Source organism: Tupaia chinensis, unplaced genomic scaffold (genome assembly GCF_000334495.1).
Source record: "Tupaia chinensis unplaced genomic scaffold, TupChi_1.0 Scaffold000627_1, whole genome shotgun sequence".
Classification (NCBI taxonomy): domain Eukaryota; kingdom Metazoa; phylum Chordata; class Mammalia; order Scandentia; family Tupaiidae; genus Tupaia; species Tupaia belangeri.
The window spans coordinates 761638-774035 of NW_006160147.1; the positions used below are offsets into that span (position 1 = coordinate 761638).

The 12398-nt window shown below is 40.2% G+C and overlaps 1 protein-coding gene across 1 annotated transcript in view; it reads left to right on the plus strand.

Moving 5' to 3' along the window:
* PPP1R12B (protein phosphatase 1 regulatory subunit 12B) overlaps window positions 1-12398 on the plus strand; it is a gene marked incomplete in the record, with an annotated part of 227306 nt that overhangs the window by 74007 nt on the left and 140901 nt on the right. Inside the window, 4 exon segments of the mRNA XM_006159146.2 lie at window positions 2601-2683; window positions 4397-4522; window positions 7033-7215; window positions 11950-12132. Coding sequence (XP_006159208.2) covers window positions 2601-2683; window positions 4397-4522; window positions 7033-7215; window positions 11950-12132 — 575 coding nt within the window.

The window sequence follows — 12398 nt, forward strand, 5'->3', positions numbered from 1 at the left end:
TGAGGAAGGACATGGTGGGTAAAATTCTTTAAAATTGACCTCAGATTTTTTTCTTTTTAAATTTTGCTTGTCAGTGAGTTCTAAAACTCTTAGAACTGCTGCCCTATATCAAATAAGTTATTTTCTTGAAACTAGCGATTAGAACTTGAGTGGACTGGCCACTAGTATTTTTACTAGTATTATCTTAAATTAGCTTATTACCTTAAACATATTTATACATTCGCTCATTTTGTTTTTCTGTTTTTCACATATTATGAGGAGAAGTTAAGCTCACTATCACCATTTTGCAGATGAGCGTGTTGAGACCTAGAGAAGTGAGTCTGTTCAGTCACAGTGAGTGAAGGGATGCATGACTAGAACGCAGTGTCCTGCTGCTGTAGGTCAGTACTGATTGCAAAGGGAAAGAAAATGGTGTTCATCTCTCAGAGCCACTCTGTCAGGTAGGAGCATCGTGTTAAGATCTGAGGCTACTTCTGGCTCAGTGAGAAAGAGAGCCTCGGAGGTGACAGGCATCTGCCAGGTGAGGAAGGAAACGCTGGCAGCAAGCCTGCCGCATAGCTGCTCTCGCGCTGCCTTATGTTGCCGCACTGGACTTAGTAAGTGTGGAAAAAGCAAATACGCTCGAAAAGTCTCATCAGGGCCTTTCTTTTTCTTTTCTTTGATGTACTTCTTCCCTCCTAGTTCTCCTCCAGCCTTTTTAATAAGCCGGAAGAGCCCAAAGATGAATCTCCTTCTTCATGGAGATTGGGTCTCAGAAAAACTGGCAGCCACAACATGCTAAGTGAGGTGGCTAATTCCAGGGACGCTCCACGGGACCGAGGCTCTTCCATCTACCGCTCCTCGTCAAGCCCCCGGATTTCTGCTCTCTTGGACAACAAAGATAAGGTGCAGTTTTGGCAGGGTCTGGGGGACTTCCAAGGCAGTTTTCTTCCATGCAGTCTCAATCTCAGGAACAAATGAGAATATTTTCTGGTACCTAATTGATTCTGGAAGTACAACAAAGGGAGGCAGGCACATTGATAGTTTAATCAAAGCAGCTATTTGCTTGCTGTTATTTGATTGGCCAAGAAAGAAAAAAGTTTCAAGAACAGCCTTTCTTGTTGGCTTGCCTTATGTTCTTTGTTCTCATCCAGAGCAAAACAGTGGATCAGACACATGAAAACTTGGATTTGAACTAAAAGGTTCTTTTGAACCAATACCAGCAACCTATTCTTTTTATATTTAGAAGCATAGTTCCCTAGCTGCCGAGTTTTGAATCCTAGTGAAGCTCAAGCAAATTAGCACTTAAGAGACTTTTTTTTTTTTTTAAAGTTTCTATCATAGGGCTTGTGTACTCACCAGAAACAATGAGAAGGAAAGTGAGAAATTACTTCCCCCCCTCCCCATGGGGGTGGCCATGCCACAGTCCTTTCTCCTCCATTCTCCTCCTGGGATTTTGGATATGCACGCATGTGTACCTGACTTAATTTTCAAGCCATCAGGTCTGGGACTTGAACTGTGGTCAGCCATGTGGGAGTCCATTACCTTTAAACGCTATGCCAACTGCTGGCTGGCCCCAGGAGAAAAAAAAAAAAATTAACTTAATCATTTTTCATTAACAGAATTACAATCAGGCCAACTTTACAAACAGTTCATGTATGTATTTACCCAAGAAGAGTACATTTTTGTTTTCTTTACTTCTGATACTAGATTTTCTAGGGCTAACTCTGTGCTCTTCTCTCAGGTCAGGTCTTCCTTTTAATCTTAGTCCTCTTGCTCTATACCACATTTCTGGAAATAGCTCAGAGGGGTGAGGCATTTTGGGTGGATTGGCTCTGCATATTTGTTGTCCATGTAACTGAGGAAGCTGCATTTTGAGCTGACATGTTGGAGGCTAAAGAAGGCTTATTGCGTCAGGAGCTTCAGAGTGGCCCTTTCTGTTGTGCCTTTCCAAAGGCCCCCATCTCTTGCCATGGCTGCTGCTTTGTGTAGCTGTTTTCTTTCTTTGACCTTAACTTTCCCCATGAGTTATTTCCCTATATATTAGTCTTCTTTTTTTTTTTTTTTTTTTTGGAGTGGTTTTTGTTATAGGGCACGTGCGCTCGCCAGAAAGACAGAGAGATAGATACTGAGAAATCACCCCCAGGTGGGATGGCCCTGCCCCATGCCCTTCTCCTCCATTCTTCGCTCAGGATCTTGGGCACGCACACACATGAGCCTGGCGTGAGTTTAAGCCACCGGGTCCGGAACTCAAACTGCGGTCAACTACATGGGAGTCCAGCAACATAGCCATTACACTAACTGCTGGTCCCCCCCTATATATTAGTCTTAATTGTGAGAAAGTTAGGAATACACTTTTGTAAACTAACCTTTTGAAATACCACTCCACTCAAAATGGAATTGGCATTAATGGGCCTTTAAGTCTTACTATGTGGTTTCCATGTGCTCATGTGTATGTTAAATAAATCTGTATGCCTTTTCACTTACTAAAAATAGTGGAATTGGTGTTGAGTCCAGAAATAAGACTGTATAGGTATGTAAGTTCCACTTGTTTACCCAGAATGTTCTGCACTTTGTTAGTATTGTACCTCCCCTGTGCTTTACTTGTTTTTATTTTACAGGAGAGAGAAAACAAAAGCTATTTTAGTTCACTAGCACCCCGGAGGCTCAGCAGCACAAATGACATTGAAGAAAAGGAGAACAGGTAATCCTCATACTGGTCCACTTTGGCTAAGCTAGGCATAGTGATCTCCTGGTCATTACTCCTATTCAGGTGCCTCAGCACCTGATGAATTGTCAGTTCTTTCTACTTAGAACACTTCCCAGCCCCTACTCCCTTGCTTTGCCAATTCTTTACCCTTCAGATTCTAACTCTAGCATAGACGTTGGCTGTCTTTGGGAATCACCTTCCCTGACACTTCCCAGTGTGAATTAGTTTAGTCCACCAGCAGTCTCTGTAGAGGCAGAGTCTATGTCTGATTTCTCAGGGACCCCTAATGCCTAGCATAGTGCCTGCCACATGGTAAACACTGTAAATATTGTTATTTCATTGAATTGACTGACTTCTGATTTGTACACTGATAAAATTTAAAGTCTTCCTCATCAATGAAAAAGAATATAGGGATTTTGAAATATTGCTACAACTCAGGGTAGAACCTGATCTAGAACCTTTTTTCCCATTGCATGGTCCTCCAGTCACCAGTATTGGCACTACTTAGAAGCATGTTGGAATTGGGGAATAAATACAGCCCCACCCCAGATTGCTGAATTGGAGTGTGTATTTTAACAAAATTCACTAGGCGATCCAAATACATGGAAGTTTGAGAAGGACTACTCTAGAGAACCTTGTGAAGCATGGAGACCCATAACTTCTGCAGCAAAGGCCCTTAGTTATCAACTATGGATCAGAATCCTAGTACAGTCCTTTCCCAGATGTCTTTTCCTTTATAATGCTAAATGGGCTTCCAGTGAGCCCTTCTTCCTTTTCCCCCTCTGTAGTAACCTCTTTTCCTGGAGATAGATTTCTTTTTCCTCCCCTCTCCCATGCTCTGCCTGACTTAAAAGCAATCTGCTATTGAGGACCGATTACAAGGTACTTTTTATTTATTTTTTAACGTACACAACTCACGCACACATATGACAAAGGATGAGAGAGAGAGATGCACCCTAAGAAAGAGTAGTCATCAAGCTCCTCAAGATCTTGGGCACACATGTGCGCTTCTGGCAGATTTTCAGGCCAACCTAAGGCTCCAAGCCTGTGGTTGCCATATGGCTTCCAGCCTTGCCAGAGTACTTGCATTATTGCTGTTCCATAGCACCTGGACTTCAAGGCACTTTCTTTTTTCTTTTCTTTTTTGAATTAACCAGAGGGAGCCGGCCTGCATTTGCTGGAGACAGAGAAGAGGGGTGATGAGAAAGCACTCCCCACCATGAGGCATGCTGCAGCATAATTCCTTTTCCTCCATTTCTCCCATCTTTCAGGATTTTGGGGTCCACACACATGCACCTGAAGTGTTTTCCAGGATTCAAACTGTGTGGTTATCCATGTGGGATTCAGCTACCTTAACCACGAGGCTATGGGCTGGCTGCACAGGAACTTTTAAAATAAGAAACAAGGGTGACTTCTCTTTGGAAAAGGATTAGGGACCTTTCACATGAGGAATGTGATACCTATTCAAATTAGTTGACTTTCAAGTTTATAAAAGAAAGCAGACAGTAATACTTACTCATCTTTTCTCTGTACAGAAAACAGGTATTTAAAATAAAGAATCATTTGGAAAGTTTGTCTATTTCTTTAGTCATCTTACAATTTGCCTGTCTGGCTCTTCTCTCTCTGGATTGTATTTATCCTGGACAAAAATGGGTGGTAGGAGTCAGTGTTTTGTTTTGTTTTGTTTTGTTTTATATGCCTCTACAGAGAATCAGCTGTTAATCTAGTGAGGAGTGGCTCCTATACCCGGCAGCTGTGGAGGGATGAGGCCAAGGGAAATGAAACCCCACAGACAATTGCTCCTTCCACCTATGTATCTACCTACTTGAAAAGGTACCAGACCAAAGGGCTGGGAGATGATGTTCTATCACTCTGGCCATGGGGATATGGGTGATAATCGCATGCGTTTTTTAATCCAGTTAGCAGCACAAAAATGAATAAAAAAATTAATGACTTTTAGATTTCTTGGGATTAACATCTTGACTAATTTTAAATTAATTTATTCTCTTAATAACTGAATGAAAGTAAGCTAATTCCAAATTCTTACCACAGATCTGACCTCTAACTCCATCCACTCAGTCCTGTGAAAATCTTCAATCAATGACTTTTAGTAATCTCTGGGCAAGACTGAATTTAAATCACCTTTGTCCAGTAGCTGGCTCTCAGTTTTATAAAACTAGAGTAGATCTCATCTCAAGTTCCACTTTTGGGGGGAGGAAGGGAGGGACACAGTAGGGTGGTGAGGGGTGGGAAATGGGGACAGTTTTCTATTGCATTAAAGAAGTTTCATATTGAAGCCTGTTAATTTAGGGACTTGAGTTGTTTTTTTTATGACTTTAATGGCCCTCAGATTCATCAAGATGTGAAACTCGCAAGTTTGGTGCAGAGAAGGTACATGGGTTTCCTTCCTCTTTTCTCATCTGTATTCTCTTTCTGCAGTTTTTTTCTTTGCCACATACTAGCCAGCAAGCAAAGCACTTTGCCAGAGCCATTAAGCTACAAGATATATTCTTAATTAATATTTTAATTTGAACTATGCTGCTGATGTGGAAGAATCTGTTTTTCACTGCTTACTTTGAATTCTTTGTTTACCTCATTTAATCCCTCCACCTATCCCTTCACCCATAGTCTTCATCATTGGGATTTATAGATAATTGGCAGGTTACCACAGAAACAAGCTCTGACCACAGACTATATGAACACGTTAGCAGTTTGAGATCAAAACTTATTTCCGCTTGCCAGGAAGATTTGTCAGCTAGTGTTGGAACATGGGAAATTGCAGGAACAGCCACTGTTGCCTTTTTCAGTTCCAGAGATACAGCCTACAAGAAAGGGCTCAACTTTCATAGTGTACAGGTAGAGTCCAGTGATCTCACTTACTCTTCATTACACTAAGCAGGAATTTTTGGCTTTCTGAGGCTATCACTAATTTGCTTAAAGGCCAGGGCCTTAGTCTGCCTAGCTATGTAATTTTCCTATGGTTGACTCTAAGCTCAAGAAAAGTTTTCTAAGGAAATAATGTTCTAGTGCTAGGAAGGAGAAAGAGCTGCCAAGTATTTTCTAGGCATGGAGTTATTTTTGGTAAGGTTGTTGATTTTTTTGTGATCCAGACCATCAGCCAACAGGTTGAAGGCATTTTGTTTGATAGGTAAGAGTTTGACCAAGTTACGGTGAACAGGGGAGCAAGAGGCAGCCTTTGTTTAAGGTGAAAAGCATGCTTCGTTATGTGAGTGCTTTTTTGAGAGAAGATCTAAAACTTGCTTCATACCTTGGATTTCCAAAGCTCTTCTTCACCTATAACCCTGGAGCACTTTTTGATTTTGTAAAATTCTATCTTATGATCTTTTCAAGAAGGAAAAATTATATTTCATCACCATTTAAAAAAGAATGAATGAATAGAAATTTGTCATTTCCCCAGCTATGTCAAACCTTGGAATGCTTTCTATTTTCCAGTTCATCTCTTGTCTCTAATCTGGAATTCTGTTCATATGGCCTAGTAAAACACATCTTTTTTAAAGAAGAAAGCTTCATAGCTTTTTTTTAATCACTCAAGTTTCTCATTACTATTATAGCCATGACTATAATAGTCAGTACCATTATATTAAATCCTAACCCAAGTAATATTTACCATAATTGAGGTATTCTTACATGTCCTCAATTGAAGCAAAGAAAAGTTGCCTTTTACTTCCCATATACTTCCCTTTACTTTATAGACTTGTATATTTAAATCCATTTAAATACTCCCAAAGGCATTTTCACTTAGGCTAAATGATCATGTTTCGCAAAGTTATTTTTTCATACAGCTTCTTTACTTTTCTCCACTTTTTAATTTTAAATCTCTGCTCCCAAATCTCTCCAAGTTCTCTGGTCTTACTTCAGCTCTTGCAGTACTACTTCTATATCAGGTAGACATTTGGGGTTGCATGATTTTTTTTTTTGTTTTTGTTTTTGGCTTGGGTTTGTTGGGAATTATTTTTTCTAATAAAATTATCTCGTTTTCTATTATTTCTTTTTCCTAGCCTCTTCTCTTGTCATATATTCTGCTTTCCTGCTTTTCCTGGTTAAATATCATCTCTCCTCCACCTTCACAGTTCTTCTCTCTTTTGGATGATTGACCAAAAGATCATCTTTCAAAGAATGGCAGTTCTGTCACTCTTTTGGATGATTGCCTGCTTGCTGCAGTGACCCAGCTCTAGCTGGAGTTGATCACTCCACTTCCCAGTTGTCATACCCTCTCTTTGGTCTACATTCTTCTTAAGTGCACAATCTGGGGGGGCAGGTGGTGCTGGGAAATGGTGGTGAGCAGCATGTCCTGAAGAAAGTGACTATGTGCTGTTTTGCAGTGCTTCATTTGGTAGAAGTAGTGACCCCACAAGTCCCTACATTTCAGCCAATCGCAATTCATCTCCTGCTACCTCACCCATTACCATTGGTTCATCTACCTCTCGGGGCAGCCAGTGGCAACCTGCCTCTTCTTGCCCTGCACCAGTCAGTACAAACACTACTGCATCTGTACATCATGGCAGGTAAGGCTTCTTGGAGCCATTTGAGTTGAAATTAATGCCTCTGGAAACACATATGAAGTTTGAACCAGAGACTTTGTCACTATAGAAAGAAGTTTGAATTCCTGTGAAATGTTCGTGGTTTAATGAAGATGGCTTTGCTTTAACATTGATTAGCCAGCTAACAGTTCCTTACTGAATAATCACAGGGTGTGTATCATTGTACTTGGTGTTTGGGCATCAACTTAATATGACTGCTTTCATCTTTCAACGACCTTACCAGTTATGATTACAGTTTAAGGTTTATACTATTGAGTTAAATTAAATACTATAAATATCCTGATATTTCACTTATATAAATTTTCTAGCAATGAGGGTAGGAATCTCTTGTATTTGGTCTTTTTTTGGAAGATGGCGTAAAAATTCAAATCAGAAGGAAAGCTAACTTATGTTCCAAAAGCCTCCTGTAGCCTTTTGAAGATTCCCAGCCAATGAGAGTGGTTTGCTAGAAGCACTGTGGGGAAAGATTTATGTTTGTCCAAACTGTTCTGAGAGTAGCATCTCCTCGATTTCTAGTTCATATCAGGGGTTGCATGGGCAATGTCAGTTGTGAAAGTGCAGCAGGACCTTAGCTATGGTTTTAACTGTGTTTTTAAATACTTTATGAGTGGCCAGAGACCTTTTCACTTTCGGGTATAGCGAAGGGTCTTTTTTTTTGGTGGGGGTGTCTTATTTCTACAGCTGACACAAAGAAAATGAGAAAATATGCATAATGATAGTGGTACTGCAGTAACACCTGTGATGGTGGTGCGCAAGTGATATTTGTCAGCTTATTGCATCTCTTTCTCTAAAATCGGTGGTGTTCATTAACTTGGCCAGCAGGACAGGTTTATATAGATTAAGAATAGTAATACTGTGTAGTAATGTAGAAATAGAGTAGGTGCCACAATAATCCAGTTGCGTGGACATGGTAATTATTATCACCGTAGATGAAACTGAAACAGACTAGTTATTTGATTAACTATTAAGATCTGAAACTAGGGAAAAACAATTACAGCTACCGTTTGTTGAACCTATTATATGACAGGCATTGGGCAGGGTATTACACAAAAATTATGTTGGGATTTGGTTTGTTCACGTGACAGTAAATTCATAGAATAGTGGCTTACATCAGATGAGGAGCTTTTGTGTGTGTGTACTTAAGAAAGTCCAGAACATCATTAAAGGATCCTTGTTCCTTCTGTCCTTCTGCTCCACAGTCCGTAAGTCAAGGCTTCCACTTCTATGGTGTGCCTCATGGTCCAGAATAACTGCTGGAGCTCTAGCCGTCATTGCTGTAGTCTAGGCAGGAAGAAGGAAGAATGGGGGAAGCAGGCAAAGAGGGGATGTCTCTGAACTGAGCATGTTTTCAAAAGTACTTTTTCTTTTTCTTGCCTGTGTGGAATTGGATATCTCTAGCAGCAGGGTAGACTTTCGAATCTGTGGGTTTTTACATAGATGCATTGTTGCCCTCAGAATACAGGGCCTATATTAGTAAGGAAGTTAGTGATAGTGGACATGGTTTAGGCAACTAGCTGTTTCAGGCACTGACAGATTGTTTATAGTTTCCTAAAGGACCCCTAGAGTATGAAGTATTATTCTTATTTTATGGGGAAAGGACCTGAGACCAACAGTTGAGTCATCTGCCCAAGGTCACATAGTCAGTGAGGAGCCAAGGCAGGAATTCATCCTGGATTTGTCTCTTTCAAACTCTGGTCTATTTTGTCACAATTTTGTTTCTGCTGGGTTTATATCTTATTCAGATACTACTTTAGGTGTCCTACATGCATTATTGTATTTAATCATCATAAGAACCCTACATTTTTAAAAAATGTACATTTAATCACTGCACGTCTTTATAGTGTCCAACATGGTTTTTCCCAGCGAAACAGACTAGTTATTTGATTAACTATTAAGATCTGAAACTAGGGAAAAACAATTACAGCTACCGTTTGTTGAACCTATTATATGACAGGCATTGGGCAGGGTATTACACAAAAATTATGTTGGGATTTGGTTTGTTCACGTGACAGTAAATTCATAGAATAGTGGCTTACATCAGATGAGGAGCTTTTGTGTGTGTGTACTTAAGAAAGTCCAGAACATCATTAAAGGATCCTTGTTCCTTCTGTCCTTCTGCTCCACAGTCCGTAAGTCAAGGCTTCCACTTCTATGGTGTGCCTCATGGTCCAGAATAACTGCTGGAGCTCTAGCCGTCATTGCTGTAGTCTAGGCAGGAAGAAGGAAGAATGGGGGAAGCAGGCAAAGAGGGGATGTCTCTGAACTGAGCATGTTTTCAAAAGTACTTTTTCTTTTTCTTGCCTGTGTGGAATTGGATATCTCTAGCAGCAGGGTAGACTTTCGAATCTGTGGGTTTTTACATAGATGCATTGTTGCCCTCAGAATACAGGGCCTATATTAGTAAGGAAGTTAGTGATAGTGGACATGGTTTAGGCAACTAGCTGTTTCAGGCACTGACAGATTGTTTATAGTTTCCTAAAGGACCCCTAGAGTATGAAGTATTATTCTTATTTTATGGGGAAAGGACCTGAGACCAACAGTTGAGTCATCTGCCCAAGGTCACATAGTCAGTGAGGAGCCAAGGCAGGAATTCATCCTGGATTTGTCTCTTTCAAACTCTGGTCTATTTTGTCACAATTTTGTTTCTGCTGGGTTTATATCTTATTCAGATACTACTTTAGGTGTCCTACATGCATTATTGTATTTAATCATCATAAGAACCCTACATTTTTTAAAAATGTACATTTAATCACTGCACGTCTTTATAGTGTCCAACATGGTTTTTCCCAGCACGAATACAGTGCATATTAGTCAAGTCAGAGGCATCATCATATACATCAGCAGCAGCAGATAACTTCATTTTTGTATCTATTAAGCGTGTTGTTTGTTTTTTACCCTAAGTGGCCTCCCTCCCACTCCCAAGAACCCTGCATTTTAAAGTATAATTATCACCTTTTTATAGATGAAGAATGCAGCAGAGAGGTTAGAAGTGATATGAAAGTAGCCCCAAGTGGTGCCAGAGCCCATATTTATTCTATTCCATTGTATGGCCTCTGATCCCTGCTCTGGAACATTCTGCTCCTAACAATCTACTTGAAAGTTATACCACATTGCAGAATAATTGTAAAAGTCCTCTTATATAATTTCATAAAATAAAGCCTCTGGCATTTCTATAGTGTTAAGAAATTGCAGAGACCAAAACATGTTATTAACCTAAAAGGAACTTCAGGTAAAGGAGTTGGTAAGTGTAATTTTAAATATTTGTTTTTTAGCTGTGTTTCTGGTTAATTTATTAGTACTTACTCTATGCATTCATATGTCTTGTAAGTCTGAGGAATTGTTTGCCTTTATTATTTTTTTTTAATTAAAAGCGAATATAGGGCCAGTCAGATAGCCTGGAAGTTAAGATGGCTAGATCCCATATGGACAACTGTATGATTCGAGTCCCAGACCCAGTGACTTAAAAAAACTTGCCAAGTGTGTGTTCGTGCATGCCCAAAATCCCAAGAAGAGAGTGGAGGTGAAAGGATTACAATGTGGCCATCCTCCGGGGTGTGATTTCTCACTTTCCCTCTGTCTCTCTTTCTCTCTCTGTTGCTCTCTGCCCAGGGTATGTGCCTTATAGCAAACTAAATAAAAAGAAATATATATATATAAAATTTCACCTTCTAAGTCATTAATTGCTAATGGGGAAGTAGCTTGTGTTTTTTAGATATCATTGCCATCTTCAAAGTATTCTATTTTTGCATTTGTGTCTAGATACCATATTTAATTTTTATCATCTGATTATTTCAAGTTTATTCTAATAATACAATTATTTGGAAGTGAGCTTTCAGCAACGTGTGAACATTTCTGCTGATAATTCTGAGTAGGTGAAAAAACAGGTCTTTAACATTCATGCTTTTCATTGCTTTTCCCATCTCTGTGAGTATCAATTTTGGATCTCTGTTACCCCAGCAACAAGCAGTGACATCACAAATGATAGCTTTTTGGGTGGAGAGCCAATGGTTGCTCCCAACTCTTTGTTAAGAAACAAAGCTCTTGTTTTCATGTAAATGAGTTTAATTATACAGCTTGCTGTTGAAAAGTCTGTAGTTAAGGTTGCATATAGACTCCTATTCGGTTTTTGTTTCAGCTTCTCACTTATGCAGTTATGAATAGAGACATCTAAGCATCTAAAGGGAGAGAGGCAGTACTGAACTAGGTGAGGGAGAAGTAAGCTATTGAGGTTTTAGAGTATTCAGCAAATGTCCCTGGATAATCCAAGAAGATGGTCATCAAGTCTAGGCTGAGGACTACCACAAAGAACCCCACTGCCAGAATTAAGGGACGGGTGGAGACTCATACTGTAAGTGACTTTAGTGTCTTTTTCTTGCGTAGAGGCCCGTCTCCGTGTGCATGTGTGGAGACCAGATGGTCCTGAGGAGTCATTTAAAGCACTCTTGCACATGTCACCATCTTGCCTTGTGCCGTAGTTAATGTTTTTTTGTTTGTTTTTTAATCTTGGGGGGGGGGAATTCATTCTTGGCAGAGAATGCTGGACTAATTGTGTGATCATACTGTTTCAAGATTTAATTAAAAAACAAACTGACAAAATCTGAACGAGACAATTTTCTAAAGCCATCTCTAATCTGCCAGTGCTCTGTGGTGGAGCGTCCCTGACCATTCTCTTCCTGCTCATATCTGTTTTGATTTCAGGACTCCTTACAAATCCCAGGCTGACTCGACAGCAGAGAAAACAGCAGACAGCATCTCTTCTAGCACCCCACTCTGCGTGATCACCAATCGCCCTCCACCCAGCACTGCCAATGGGGTTACACCTGCCACCGTGCTCTCCACTGCTGGGACAGAATCCTCTGGGGAAGCCAGGGAGAAGAGGAGGTACGTTAGGCCACCGATTTCATTTGTGGGGCTCCGCTTCAAGGTGGGAGATAAAGGAGTGGCATGAAGTCTTTTCCACAGCCTCAAGTCCATTTCTAGAAATAGATCTTTATGTTACTGTTTGGGTTCTGTCTTTTGCCTCTGGGAGAGTTTTGGTGGCGGGTTTAATTATTTCTGACTATTTACCATAGAAACTTACTCTGTTATAGGTATAGACATACCCTTTTTCTGTTTGTCTTGTGAGAGAGGCAGTTGTCAGGCATCAT